Consider the following 15,024-nt stretch of genomic DNA (forward strand, 5'->3'; position numbering starts at 1 on the left):
AAATAAATAAATGAAAAAAGGAAAATGAAAACATTTAAACATATACATACATGTTTCTTCAGCAAATAATTATGCTTGTATTCATGCATGATATGATAAATACACAAATACTGATTAATAATTATTTAATTTCCATAGTTTCACATGTAGAAACATTTGTCATGTCTGATCTAAGTAAACAAAACCCCCAAATAAATGACATATTTAAATAAAAATAAAATGTTTTCAAGTTGGAATTCTATGAAGTAAATTGGAATTTGCTGATAATATACAACAAAATAGCAATCAAAGTATAAAATATTTGATGACACAAGACTCCATGATTCTAGGCTGAAGAAATGGCTCACAAAGATGGAGAGATATTAATAGCACTGTATTCCACAGGCAGAGGACTTGAGATCAGTTTCTAGGACCCCAAACAAGAAGTTTATAGCTACATACAACTTCAGGTCCCATGGGAGTAATTCATTCTTCTCACCTCTGAAGGCAAAACAAACAGAAAGGTATACATACTACTACCACCACCACCACTGTTGCTACTACTAGCATTAGTAACACTATGCTTTAAAAAAATGTTCTTCACAATTCCACAACAGTATTTATTTTATGACCACATTCAATTATTTGCATATTGAACAACAGGAACATAAACATCAGTGTTCATATAATATTTAAAATTTTGAAAACTTATTCCCATGGGAACATCCCTGGAGGGAATCCAGCCATTTTCTCCTGGAATACTTTATCAAAGGCTTCAGCTTGGGCTACTGTGAAGTGATTCTTCCAGTCTCCAGTTGTGCCTGGAAAATGTGAATCAAGTACAAAGGTGGATTAAGAATGGTCTTAACACTACTCTAGCTCCTCTCATCATGTGCTCTAACCATCTGTTTGATAAAGAGCACACTGTTAAAAGAACAAACAGTAATTTTCTGTAGAAACCTTCTATATTCCTGAAATCTTAAAACAGACTTCTCCCTCTCTGGAAATTATGTCCCACCTTTTCCTCTTCCAAGCTATATACTACACAATCTAACAAAAGCAACACTGGCTTGACCTTTTTATACATCCAGATTATTCCTGCTTTTTACCTAACCTGTTTCCATCACACTATCCAACTCAACAGTGTTTATCCTCTCAATGATCCAAACTGACTTCAATTGTTTTGTCTATATTTTAGTATTTACTTATAGAAGTTCTTCACAACATGCAGACAACTTTTAAATAATATCTTAAAATAGCTTTTACTTTTGTGTGTGTGGTTTCACATGAGTGCTACAGATACACACAGTTATGATCAGTAGTTCAGCTGTCTTGATTTTCCCATGAGATACACACAGCCACTCCCAGCTGAGAACATTGCAAGACTTCTGTTTCACTCAGCCATGCTGTTTTGTGATGCATGAAGACCTGTATAATTTGAGTCCCTGTCCTTTATAGAACTGTCTTTTCTGACCATACATCGGTTTTTACCATTTCACTCCATTGTGTCTTCAGTTTAAGGTTTAGAAATTGTTCAATTTCTCATTCTCTTGTGTCGTCCTTCAACCCAGATGGCAAATATCTTTTATATAGTGACATCTTGGTCGTTGCCTTTTTTTTTTTTTTGGTCTTTGCCTTTTTACTAGTGACACTGTAAACTTCTCTGTCTTTCCTCTGTTTACAATCCATCAGCCCCCATTCTTGATTTATTTTCCAGCTATTTCATTGTGATGTGTTCCATGCACTTCTGCATTTGATATACACACAGAACATGAATTTAATATGTTTAAAAAGAACGTGTTTCTTAAATTATTGTGTGGTTCGTTTTGCAAACAGTGCCAGACATATAGGCCATACTCAGTGTGTGATTATTTTAATGAATCCATGAATACATGAAAAAAGTGTACCAGTGTACCTATTTTGCCGATGAGGAAAAATTAGTGTTTCAGATATTACCAAGCATGATAATGATGGATGCAGATGTGAATGTGATGCAAAAAGATTGACAATAGAAGTCATGCTTTTCTTTATTACATTACTGTCTTTCTGTATCATCACATAAATTAATTTTAATACTCTGTAGGCTGTATTAAAGAAAATGTAGCCAGTTCCATTATTTGTTTGTTTCTTTTTCTTTTTTATTATTGGGTACTTTATTTATCTACATTTCAGATGTTATCCCCTTCCCCAGTCCTAACCCCCGGAAATCCCTTAACCCATCCTCCCTCCTCCTATATCTATGAGGGTATACCCAACCTACCCACTCTCTCTCACTTTCCCTCCCTCGAATTTCTCCTTACTGAGACATCCAGCCTTCAAGGGACCAAGGCCCTCCACTCCCACTGATTTCCTACAAGTCCATCCTACTCTATAAATACAGCTAGAGTCATGGGTCTTTTCATGTGTGTTCCAAGGCTATCTGTTTTGGTCCAGGGAGCTCTGGTTGGTTGGTATTGTAACTCTCCCAATGGGGCAACAAGCCCCTTCAACTCCTCAGATCTTCTCTCTAACATGTCCACTGGGAACCCTGTGGTCAGTTTGATAGTTAGCTGTGAGCATCGGCCTATGTATATGTCAGGCTCTGGCAGTGCCTCTCCGGAGACAAGTATATCAGGCTCTTGTCAGCAAGCACTTGTGTACATCCACAACAGTATTTGTATATGATGATTACATCTTGAGGGACCTTCAGGGGGGGCAGTCTCTGGATGGTCTCTACAACATTATCTCATATTTGCTCCTGTGAGTATTTTGTTACTCCTTCTAAGAAGGACTGAAACGCCCACACATTGGTCTTTCTTTTTCTTGAGCTTCATGTGGTCTGTGAGTTCTTCTTGAGTATTTTGAGATTTGGGGCTAATATCCACTTATCAATGAGTACATACCATGTGTGTTCTTTTGTGACTGGTTTACCTCACTCAAGATGATATTTTCTAGTTCCATCCATTTGTCTATAAGTTTCATGAATTCATTGTTTTTAATAGCTGAGTAATATTCCACTGTGTAAATGTACCAAATTTTCTGTATCCATTCCTCTGTTGAAGGACATCTGGGTTCTTTCCAGCTTCTGGCTATTATAAATAAGGCTGCAATGAACATAGTGGAACATGTATCCTTTTATTTTAGAGCATCATTTGGGTATATGCCCATGAGTGGTATCGCTTGATCCACAGGTAATATTTTGTCCAATTTTCTGAGGAACCTCCAGACTGATTTCCAGAGTAGTTGTACAAGCTTACAATTCCACGAACAATGGATGAGTGTTGCTCTTTTTCCACAGCCTCCCCAGCATCTGCTGTCATCTGAGTTTTTAATCTTAGCCATTCTGACTGGTGTGAGGTGGAATCTTGTGGTTGTTTTGATTTGCATTTCCCTGATGAGTAAAGATGTTGATCATTTCTATAGGTGCTTCATGGACATTTGATATTCCTGAGTTGAAAATAGTTTGTTGAGCTGTGTACCCCACTTTTAATAGGGTTATTTTATTGTCTGAAATTTAATTTCTTGAATTCTTTGTAAATTTTGGATATTAGGCCTCTATCAGATGTAGGATTGGTGAAAATCTTTTCTCAATCTGTGGTTGGCTGCTTTGTCCTATTGATGGTGTACCTTACAGAGGCAATGCAATTTTATGAGGTCCCATTTGTCAATTCTTGATCTTAGAGCATAAGCCATTGGTGTCCTGTTCAGGAACTTTCCCTGCCAGGGGCCAGACCTGCCTTGGGAGGAATCTTCTCCTTCTTGTCTATTCTTATGGTAGTGGAGTGGGAAGAGTGTTGGTGGGGGTAAGTCTTGATCTTAAGACATTTGGTGGAAGACTTTGGTCTTACAACATATTTAGGGTTCCTGTATAATAAAAGTTTACTTATCTTTTATTACTTTGCTACTGTATCTGACCTCCCTTTTGTGATCCTCTGAGTCCAGAAACTGCAGCTTCTGGCACATAGTACGTCATCCCAAAACAGCAATGGATTAAGTAAATAGCCTTTGTGCTGTCTCAACAGGAACTCCTGGGTTCTTATGCCTGCTAGTCTGATGTAGCAGGAAAAAAAAAAACACTAACAGAAGTTATTATAGAGTTTATTGTTAAGTGTTAAAAGTTTCCTGAGAAAGCTATCTAAGGAGAAAAGTGGAAAGTCCTAAGGAGGAAAAAGGAAAAAATTCTAATAAGGGAAAAGTTCTAAGGGAAAAATTCTAGGCAGGGGAAAAGGAAAGGAAAGGACGGATGTCTCTCTCTCTCTCTCTCTTTCTTTTTCTTTAGTACTTATACATCTTTCAGAATACATGATCACATGTTTCAATGTTCATCACAAGTTCACATCAAAAATCAAATCATAAATTGAAATAGAAGTTTACAACAGAGAATGCTTAAATGCATATTCATTAGGAGTAATTATCTGGCTAAACATCCATCACCTGTCTAGCTCCACAGGATTTCTGAAGATTTAAACTATAACTAAGAAATTAGTGAAATTGTGTATAGATAAACCCAGGCAATATTTTACCTTCTGTCCTAGCACCTATAATAAACAGTGAGTTCCTGTTTAGTCAAATTTGGTTAATTGTTTTACCTCTTGGAATGAGAAAGTCTGGATACTATCTAAGAGCAAATTCCTGGTGACACTTGGGAGACTGTCAGAGTTCTTATTGCAGTTTTGACTATCAGAAAAGGACCTAATAGCAGTACCAGTATAAAATAGCTTAACATTCATTAATATAACTTTAGGAATTCTTAAAGGATCATCATTAAGACTTAATACATCATCTAGTTGTCTATATAGCATTATCACAAGACAGTACATGTTTGTGGATCTACAGAGATTGGCTCCAAAGGGGTGTATTATTACTTAGTGATAATTACATATGTTTAATAATAATAGAAGAAGCATATTAATAGTAGGAATCTTTAGTAAAATAAGTCTCTTACAGCCTTGTAGAATAAGGTCTTACTTGTCACAGATTATATAATAATCCAAGACAAGCCATTTCAGGATGATCACCAACTAATTATTAGCTTGTCCTATTATGGCTTCTGACATTTTCCTCTGTGCCTATGTATTCGAGGCTCTTTCCTACTTTCTCTTTTATTAGTTTCAGTGGGTCTAGTTTCATATGGAGGTCCTTGATCCACTTAGACTTGAGTTTTGTACAAGAAGATAACAATGGATCTATATACATTTTCCTACATATTGATCTCCAGTTCAACCAGCACCACCTGTTGAGAGCACTGTCTTTTGACCACTGTATGGTTATAGCTCCTTTGTCAAAGATCAAGTGACTATAGGTACCTGAGTTCATTTCTGGGCCTTCTATTTTATTCCATTGATCTTCCTGCCTGTCTCTGTACCAATACCATGCAGGGTTGTTTTTTTTATCACTATTGCTCTGTAGCAGAGCTTGAGGTCAGGGATGGTGATTCCCCCAGATGTTCTTTTATTGTTGAGAAAGTTTTCACTCTCCTGTTTTTTTTCCTTATTCCAAATAAATTTGAGACTTACTTTTTCTATCTCTGTGAAGAATTGAGTGGGATTTTTGATGGGGATTACATCAAATCTGTAGATTGGCCTTGACAAGATGACCATTTTTTTTAACTATATCAATCCTCCCAATCAAAGAGCATGAGAGATCTTTCCATCTTTGGGGAACTTCTTTAATTGTTTTTCTTCGGAGAGTTGAAGTTCTTGTGAAAAATATCTCTGGCTTTCTTGATTAGATTCATCTGAGCTATTTTACATTTCTGTGACTATTGTGAAGGGTGCTGTTTCCCTAATTTCTTTCTCAGCCTGCTTATCCTTTAAATAGAGGAAGGCTACTGAATTATTTGAGTTAATTTTATATCCAGCCACGTTTCTGAAGTTATCAGGGTTAGGAATTCTCTGGTAGAAGTTTTGGAGTCACTGAATTATACTATCATATCATCTGCAAATAGTGATATTTTTTCTTCTTCCATTCTAATTTTTATCCCTTTGATCTCCTTTTGTTGGATAATTACTCTGTCTAGGACAATAAATACTACATTGAATAGATAGTGAAATAGTGAGCAGCCTTGTCTAGACCCTGAGTTTAGTGGGATTGCTTCAAGTTTCTCCCCATTTAGTTTAATATTGGCTACTTATTTGCTGTATATTGCTTTTACTATGTTAAGGTATTCACTTTGAATTCCTGTTTTTTTCTAAGCCTTTTACCTTGAAGGGCTGTTGAATTTTGTCAAATTCTTTCTCAGCATGTAGTGAGATGATCATGTGTTTTCTTTTCATTGAGTTTGTTTATATTGTGGATTACATTGATGGATTTCCAAATGTTTAACCATCCCTGCATTCCTGGTTTAAAGCCTACTTGATCGTGGTGGATTCATGTTTTGATGTGTTCTTGGATTCTGTTTGTGAGAATATTATTGAGTAATTTTGCATCAATATTCATAAGGAGATTGGTCTGAAATTCTCTTTCATTGTTGGGTCTTTGTATGGTTTATGTATGAGCATAATTGTGGCTTCATGTAATGAATTGGGTAGTGTTCCTTCCATTTCTATTTTGTGGAATAGTTTATAAGGAATTGGTATTAGGTATTCTTATAAGGTCTGACAGAACTCTGTACTAAAACCTTTTGGTTCTGGTCTTTTTTAAGTGGGTTAAACATTTGAGACACTTTAGCAGCAATTTAACATTACCCATATTATGGGGATTCCTTATAATTGTCAACAACAAGAGCCTGTGGAATGGGCCCATGGATCTTTAAAGAAATATCTTCATAAAATAAAGAGTGGTAGATATACCCAGGTACACCACAAATTTACTTTAATCTTACTGTTTTTTGTTTTTTGTTTAATTTGGATGCCAAGGAACTTTCTGCTGAGTGTCTATGATGCTCTACAACTAGGAAGCATTATTCATGGGTGAAAGAGAAGGATCTACTTACTGGAATAAGGCATGCTCCTGATCTGGTATTAAATATGGAGAAATACGTTTGTGTTTTTTTTCTGCAGGATGATGAAGGAGCATAGTGGCTGCCAGAGTGATGGGTAAGACAAGCAGATGCCAGGACAAAGAATCATGCTCACCTGTGAGCTTGCTGAGTTCCCTGACAATAGTGACTGTGAAGCTCTATTGGAAATAAGTTCCTGACCCGCCATTGTTTACATATATACCTGATGGGAAAAGCTGCCTTGCCTCAAGTTCTTAGATCTTCTGGAACAGAGAAAAAATAAGAGAAGTCATAATGCGTCTTGTATTTTTCTTAAATGTGACCAGTTATTCAGACTCAACCACGTACTGGTCTAGAAGTCTTTATTTGGATGTCTGGTTCTGGACATTTTCAGAGACATATATGGAAATTAGCTGCAGTTCTCTCTGATGTTATGTTAGCAAGAGATATACTTGGTGCAGGATCTGGTTTTCAAACAGGTGTTAGCATATATGTTAAGGCTCTTTTAATTATCAAGTTAAAAATACTTTTGCTTCTTCTACAGTATTTAATGCAAGTTGCACTGATTGTACACCTTCTAATTGTATTTGTGAATTGAAATCTGGCATGTCAGTTATGGAGGTCTATCATTCACATTTTGTTTTAGTGCCCTGAGTATAACAGAACCTTGGCATTCTGAAAATAGCTTGCAAGTATTGGAAGAAATTTGTCAGGCTTTAAGCAGAAGCTAGAGGGGAGTAGGCTTGATTATTGCTGGTATAACAGCTTTAATTACATTCATTTCTACCACTACTGTTTTTGCAGTTGCTGTGGCACAAGAAGTTAAGACACCTACTTTTGCTAGTCATTTGGCCAAAGATGTTACTAATGAGTTGAATATACCAGTAGATTTAGATAGGCATTTAGGAGAACAGTTTGATGCTCTTTATCCTATTGAAATTATTGGAAGGAAGTTCAGAATTTGTGGATAAGGAGCCATCTTGAGTGTCATGTGAAATACCATTGGATTCACGTTAGTTCTAAAATTTACAGTGGTAGTCATTATAATTAGAAATAAGTTAATTATAAATGCAGTATATTTGGAATAATTCTAAGACCTCTCTGGATTTTTTAATGATACATACAGAGTTTATAAATTTCAAGAATGTTGCTCTGCTGAACATTGATATGGTAGATAGTGCAGATAAAATTATTCATGGACTGAGGTCAATATTCCTATTTTTGTCAAGCTATAATAATGGCATATATAGTTTGACCATGCTAACCCTTTTCATCCTGGGAATATTTTATCCCTGCCCATTGTGTTAAGGATTTTCTTCAACAACATCAACATGTTGGCAGCCAAGTACATGGTTTGAACCTGAAAATGTACCCCCAGACAGAGTTATTGGATTAACAGGCTGCCAAGCCAAGGACAGGCAAGTTTCTGCCCACAGCCTTACCAACCTAAGTTAGAAGTGAATTGCTTTTGATAATGCATATTCCATGATGAGTAAGGAATCCATTCTTGTCAGAATGACCTAAGACAGGGTCAGTCTTCTTAATGAAATAAAAAGGGTGGAAGGGAGAAAGCCTTTGGGGCTGCTTGGCAATAATCTGACATGGGCCAAGGACAAGGAAATGGGTTGATTACAGGAATATGACATTGGCCAAGGACAAGGAAGTAGGCTTCAGGCAGTAATCTGACATTAGGCTAGAACAAAGAAGGAATTTCAGGTAGGAATCTAAATCTTAGGGTAGAATAAATAAGTAATTTCAGGCAAAAATCTAAATTTTAGACTAGTACAAGGAAGTCTTCTGATGATACAAGTGAAAATAATTAATGGCTCAAGTACTGTGTCCAGGAAACATTCACTGTGAAGTAATCAAGGCTGAGGTTTGTCAGAAGGCATTTCCTACACATGTCTTGATTGTGTTGTTGCCTTTATAAAATTCTTGTTAACCAAATTGTGGCTGATTGAGAGTGATCATCTCTCTAGTATGCACTTACTTCAGTGTCTAAATATGGAATTACAATGCCTACAATTGCATGTCAAATATTACTGCTTGGAAGTTAAAACTAGATTCATCTCATCTACTTGAATGATTGAGTCTCCCAGGTAATGTTGACAAAGCAGGTCTCCAGAGACAAAAAAGGTATTTTACTTGTATCTTGAGAAGAAAAAAAATTTAGAGGATACAGGAAAATATGTCTAGTTTATGTCTCCTGGCTAAGGCAACTCTCCCACTTAGTACAGCTTTTTAACATTTTATAATTTAGGGAATTAGGTTATCTAATGATAAGCAATGAAAATGGTTTTAGAATTAATCTTTGATTTGCTCATACTTTTTAAGAATCAAGAAATGGAACCAATCTGATATAGGAATTGAGAAAACAAATATTATCTATATATATTTTTTCTTTCAAAATTGTTTCCAGATGTATCCATTTCATCATCCCCTATTATGAAGTACTGCTACAAGTGGGTAAGGACGTTGGTGTCCCCCATCAGTGACTTGGTTTCCAGAGGTACATGGCATGCTAGCTATGTGCTACACTAGAATAAGAAAAATAATCCCCAAGAATAAAAGTTTTCTTCAAATGCAAAAAAAGTTTGCTACATAAAATATCTATGATAATTAAACTACAAAAGACTTATTAAGTCTGATCAATATTTTCACAGAACTATATTATAATTACTGTTCTTATGCATGTATGTATGTATGCATGTATGTATGAATGAATATATGCATGCATGGATTATTCCTATCATCTAAGCTACATTGCAAATAGTGTATTATTTGAAAGAGATTTAATCCAAGTATGTTTTCATCCTAGGAGAATCTTGCTGGAAAGCAGAAACAATTTTCTTCATGGAATTTTGTCTTAACTTCTATTCCATCTGCTCTGATGTGTCTCTACTAAAGCTTTAGCTTGTCAGTTTCCTTATCCCTTTGCTATTAGCAGGGCTTCTTCATTCCTTTAGGTATTTAATAACAGACTTTTTTGTTGCTATACTGTTTTTTCTCTTCCAAATTCTGATTCATTTTAGAAATTCTAGGAACAGACCACTTCTTTTAGGTGAGACCTTCAGTTCTAGTGTAGAGAAATATGTCACCACAGAGTCTGGGCTGCAGGAATCTGAGGGCATATGGCAACAGCAGTCTATGCTTAAAGAGGACTTGACCTTTAGTGACTAGATACCAGTTTTCTCGTGGTGAGTAGAGACATATCATTATGCCTAAATCTGATTCAAAATTTCCTACTTTGAGGATACTAAGAGTATTGGATTAAATTCAACCTAGTAATTACTTTGATTTCATTTTACCTATAAAACCTCCTGATATCCTTATATTCTTAGTATCCAAATAACACACAGTGGAGAGGAGGAATGAAGGTAAAGGCTGAATCATTTAAATTATGGGTAAAGAAAATTATACCCACAACTCTTTACTTCTTTCATTTAAACCAATGCTTTTAGTCATTGTTAAATATCTGATTCTTGAAAACTTCCTTCTTCTACTCTGAGTTCCATCTCACCTATCATTACCTTATCAGGTCTGGGAAAGGCTCAAAATCTGATTCATGCTAGCAAAATCACCGCTTAACTGCACAGCTATGAAACCACACACACAATCTGCTCCCAGCATAGAGGAGTGGCACAGAAATAAAGAGGATTGAAATTCCCCTTCTAGGAGAGACAATTCAGAATGAAGAGAAAGATCATGAACCTAAAGTAAACTTAGGTTGACAAATACCATCAGATTTTGACACTATAGAATTTTTGTAGTCCTTTTCGGGTTTACTTTTGGCCTATTCTGGGGCAGCAATCTTGATCTTTACAACATTTTTCCAGATGTTAATGTAATTTTTGTGCTTCTGTGGTTATCATCTCAGATATATATTTGGCCTACTGCATTAAACTTCATATATTTTGGAATTGAGGATTTTGATACAGGGAACTTAACAATGTCTCTCAGAAATATGACCTTTTCCCCATTTTTCATTGAAGTTATTTGACATAACCATGTCCAATCTCAAGATTGTCTCCCAGAATAAATCAACTTTTCACAGTGAAAAATCCTACATATTTTCCATAGACCATTACTTTCTAGAGTCTGTGAGAAGCTATTACTGATGAGCAGTGACTACCAGTACATTCCAATTACTTAGAAATTCATTGGCACAAAGAGTCCTTAACATGTTCTGACATTTTATGAAGCTAGACAATTCCTTTACCTTTTCTCATGAGGTTCATACCATTAGGAATCACATCTTTGCCGATGATACTAAAATTGGTCATGTTGTTTTCTTTCATGACATGGAAGGAGCTGTACTTGAGGACTAGATCCAGCTCATCAGGCTCTAATTTTTTCCCTAGAAAGTCACAGATCTTCTTTATGGTTCCCTTTGTATCCTAAACAAAGAAGAAACAAAAATAAGGGCAATAAACAGAGAGCCCTGAGAGAACCGATGCAAAGAATGGATCTGTGGGGCTGGAGAGAGTTTAAGAGCCCTGACTGCTCTTCCAGAAGACATGGTGGATCACAAACATTTGTAATATGATCTGATGCCCTCTTCTGGTGTGTCTGAAGACAGCAACAGTGTATTCACATACATTAACTAAATTAATCTTCAAAAAAAAAAAAAGAGAAGGGATCTGTGGATGGGTGATAAGAAAAGGGATGTGAAGAAAGACCATCAGTAGATGAAATAGTGTGAATGGAGTTTATTCAAAAAAGGGCAATGGAACAAAGGCAAGAAGGACTCACAGACAACATTTATATACTTAGAGGGCTTGCAATATGGCTGATCTTTATTTCCTAAAAAGAAGCAGAGCCTGGGGCTTCTTTTTAGGTAGAAGAAAACATTACAGATAGTGGCTCCTAGAACCAACGGTAAATTTAAACTTACTTTGTAATGACCTTGAACTTCAGACCCTCCTTCCCAATTCTCTCTAGTGCTGTGGTCACAGGTATGTGCCAACACAGTCACTAAGTATACTCAGAATTCTTTTCTTAAGACCAAACCACAAGTGCTTTCAGGGTCTAAACTGAGATAACATAGGGACTGACCAATGTTTCCAGGGTATGTAGGGGTGGATGACCTTGTCAGCCAAAAGCAGGAGAGGAAGTCCTGGCTCCCATGATGGTTGGATGCCCCAGTGTGTGGGAATTCTAGGTAAGGATGATGGGAGTGAGTGGGTGGGTGGGGCACATCATGATAGAAACAAGAGTAGGGGAGATGGGATGGGGGGCTTTTCGGTTGGGGTAGAAATGGTGAAAGGACATAATATCTGAAATGAAAATAAAATATTCAATGGGTGAAAAAAAGGACTGGCTCTCATTCTGGAGTTTTGGATTGTACAATGGATATTTCTATGGAGAACAATATATCTCAAGCTCACAGAGATCAGCGATTCATCTATCTGGCTTTTTCTTTCCATGTGCCAGCACTGAAAGTATGTACAATCATACATATCCTGCCCTGGGACACTTAAAGTAACTTATAGAAATGGTGCTAGACAATGATCAAGGCAAATGAAGGAATGTGCACAAAGACCTCAAATAGATTATTGTTTATGCTAGATAATACACTTTGCTTAAGCTAACTGAAAACAATACAGCTTTACAAGAGTTTTATAATAATTATCTCAATATTTATTACTTGGAGAACTTCTCAGAGACATTGTTTTGAGTAAGCATCTCAGGTTACAGCAGAGATGGGAATCAAAATCACAATTTATTTTTGGTCTCAGACCTCTAATTGTTGCAAGAATATCTGTGTACTACAACAATTAGTTTAATCCTAGGAGAAAGTAATCACCAGGCAAAATCTTAGAACACCAAAAATTGTGATTTAAATAAAAGCCCTCTCCCTGGACTCATGAGGGTTTTTTGGTTTGAAACATTTTTTACATATTTATCACATTTACACCTAATATTTCATAGGAAAGTAAACAAATATGTCAATAATTGACAATCATGTGTTAAATTGTCAGAAAGGTGCCTTATGGGAATCTGCACTAGTGTGCAGCAGACAGATAGGCAGCAATCCTTCCTAGGGAAAATTGAATTTCAGGAAGATTAAATAAAAGAGTCAACATATAGAAAAAATAATGTGATGAAAGTTTTGTCTTTACATGTAAACTTTTGCTTCCTGAGAGATAACACTAAGAGGTCAAATCATCTTTTTTGTTTTCTTTGATTGTGCTTAATTTTTTTATTAACAGTTATTTTTCTCAATCCCTTTATGGAAGCAGGTATGCTGACAACAGACCTTTCACCTTTCCCCTGCTTTTCCAGATCCTATGCCGAAGTCATCTTTAGTTCTGCAGCAGAAATCTTAATGCAGCACTTCTCTTCTCTAGTGGGTCCAAAGGTCTTTCCCTTCTAATATTGCTCCCTCAACTCATTGCATTATCCCAGCCTCCAAGTTCAGCACTCACTGGGAACTCACTGACCACTCTGGCCAGGAAAACAGATAGGCTATCTGCAGATTGATCTTCACATTTCCTAGAATATCTCCAACTCCAACTACCCAGTCTCATTCTTATTTCTGCAAAAGAACTCGAAACTTTGGGAAGTGAATAGCTTTGCCCCAGCCTCTGACTCCAGAATGCACTCCTGAGGAAGCCAACGCCTGTTATTACAAGGGAAGCAACTAAATTACACTGTCAGATTTCAACTATTTGACCATTCTTCAAATTCAATACCTGAGTCTCATCCAAACTGCTTTATCAAACCTTCTGCTTTAGCCTTTCCTCATTATATGTCCCCATTCCAAGGAGATTGACTATGCAGATCCTGGTGAAACACCCTGCTTTCTTCCCTCTTGTGAAATCCCTCTATTGAGCCCAACCCATCTCTATTTCTACCTCCCTTATTCCATAACCAATAAACACATCTTATCTGGTAACCTAATGTAGTTTCTACAGGCTACATAAAGCCAGCTCATTCTCCTGATAACCAAAATAAAACAAATCCAGGGCACAAAACTCCACCCAATAAAGACAATATCAGATTTCAGCACCTAGAATTATTGTATTCCTAATCTAAGATGCCTAAATGCCAGTGTAAAAACATAATCAATAACAACCAGGACAATATATCTCTACTAGAGCGTAGCAATCATAACACAGCATGCCCTGAATATTTCACCATATCTGAGGCACAAGGGAAAAATCCTTAAATCAGCTTTTATGAATATAATAGTGGTCTTTTAGTAGGAAATGAATATATCCCTTAAAGAAATCTATGAAACCACAAAGAAACAGTGGAAAGAAATAAATTCAACTAATTTCCACCTGAGTAGAAATAGAATCAATACCAAAAACACAAAATGAGAAAATCTCAAATTGAAAATTCCACGAACTCAAACAAGTAACTCAGAGGCATTCTTCAACAAAAGTAGATGGATAGAATGGAGACCTTTTTGTATTGCAGACACAGTAAAAGAAATAAATACAATAAAGGAAGTATTACATATTTCAAACTCCTGGCACATAATATCCAGAAAATTTGGGTCACTATTTTGAAAACACCAGATGTATGAATAATAGAGATAGAAGAATAAAAAGAAACTCACATCAAAGGCACAGAAAATATTTTCAACAAAATTATAAAAAAATACTAACCTAAAGAAAGAGATGCCTCTCAAAGTTCATGAAGAATACAGAACATCAAGTTGATTGGACTAGAAAAGAAAGACCTCTGAGCACATAGTAATCGAAACATTAAATGTACACAACAAATTATGAACAGATGTGCAAGAGCTAGGATGAGGGAAACAGTTGGGAGTGGGGAAGGGGCAGGCAGTTGTAGAAGGGAGTACAGGGAAATACAGGTAAAATTAAGTAATATTTGAGAGGTATTATTGAACTCTAGTACAGTGGAAACTTCCTAAATCTATAAGAATGTGAAAGTGATCAGAGTGAAATCACCAGATTATGGACATCTTTTGTCACAAAGGTGGAAAGAATGAATTAAATAAAGAAGTAAAGAAATAAAGAAATAAAGAAAAAAGAAAAAAGAAGGAAGGGAGGAAGGGAGGAAGGAAGGAAGGAAGGAAGGAAGGAAGGAAGGAAGGAAGGGAAGAGAAGAGAGAGAGAGAGAGAGAGAGAGAGAGAGAGAGAGAGAGAGAGAGA

At 36.2% G+C, this 15,024-nt stretch overlaps 1 protein-coding gene across 1 annotated transcript in view; it reads right to left on the reverse strand.

The window, feature by feature from the left end:
• Nucleotides 1-585: 585 nt before the first annotated feature.
• LOC114633330 (bile salt sulfotransferase 1) overlaps nucleotides 586-15,024 on the reverse strand; it is a 32,565-nt gene continuing 18,126 nt past the window's right edge. Inside the window, exons 5-6 of the mRNA XM_028781918.1 lie at nucleotides 11,118-11,295; nucleotides 586-800 (exon numbers count right to left, since the gene is read on the reverse strand). Of these exons, the coding sequence (XP_028637751.1) occupies nucleotides 688-800; nucleotides 11,118-11,295 (291 nt within the window). The 3' untranslated portion in view covers nucleotides 586-687. The remainder of the gene's footprint in view (nucleotides 801-11,117; nucleotides 11,296-15,024) is intronic.

Source organism: Grammomys surdaster, unplaced genomic scaffold, assembly GCF_004785775.1.
Source record: "Grammomys surdaster isolate TR1022 unplaced genomic scaffold, NIH_TR_1.0 578, whole genome shotgun sequence".
In the NCBI taxonomy this organism is placed as follows: Eukaryota; Metazoa; Chordata; class Mammalia; order Rodentia; family Muridae; genus Grammomys; species Grammomys surdaster.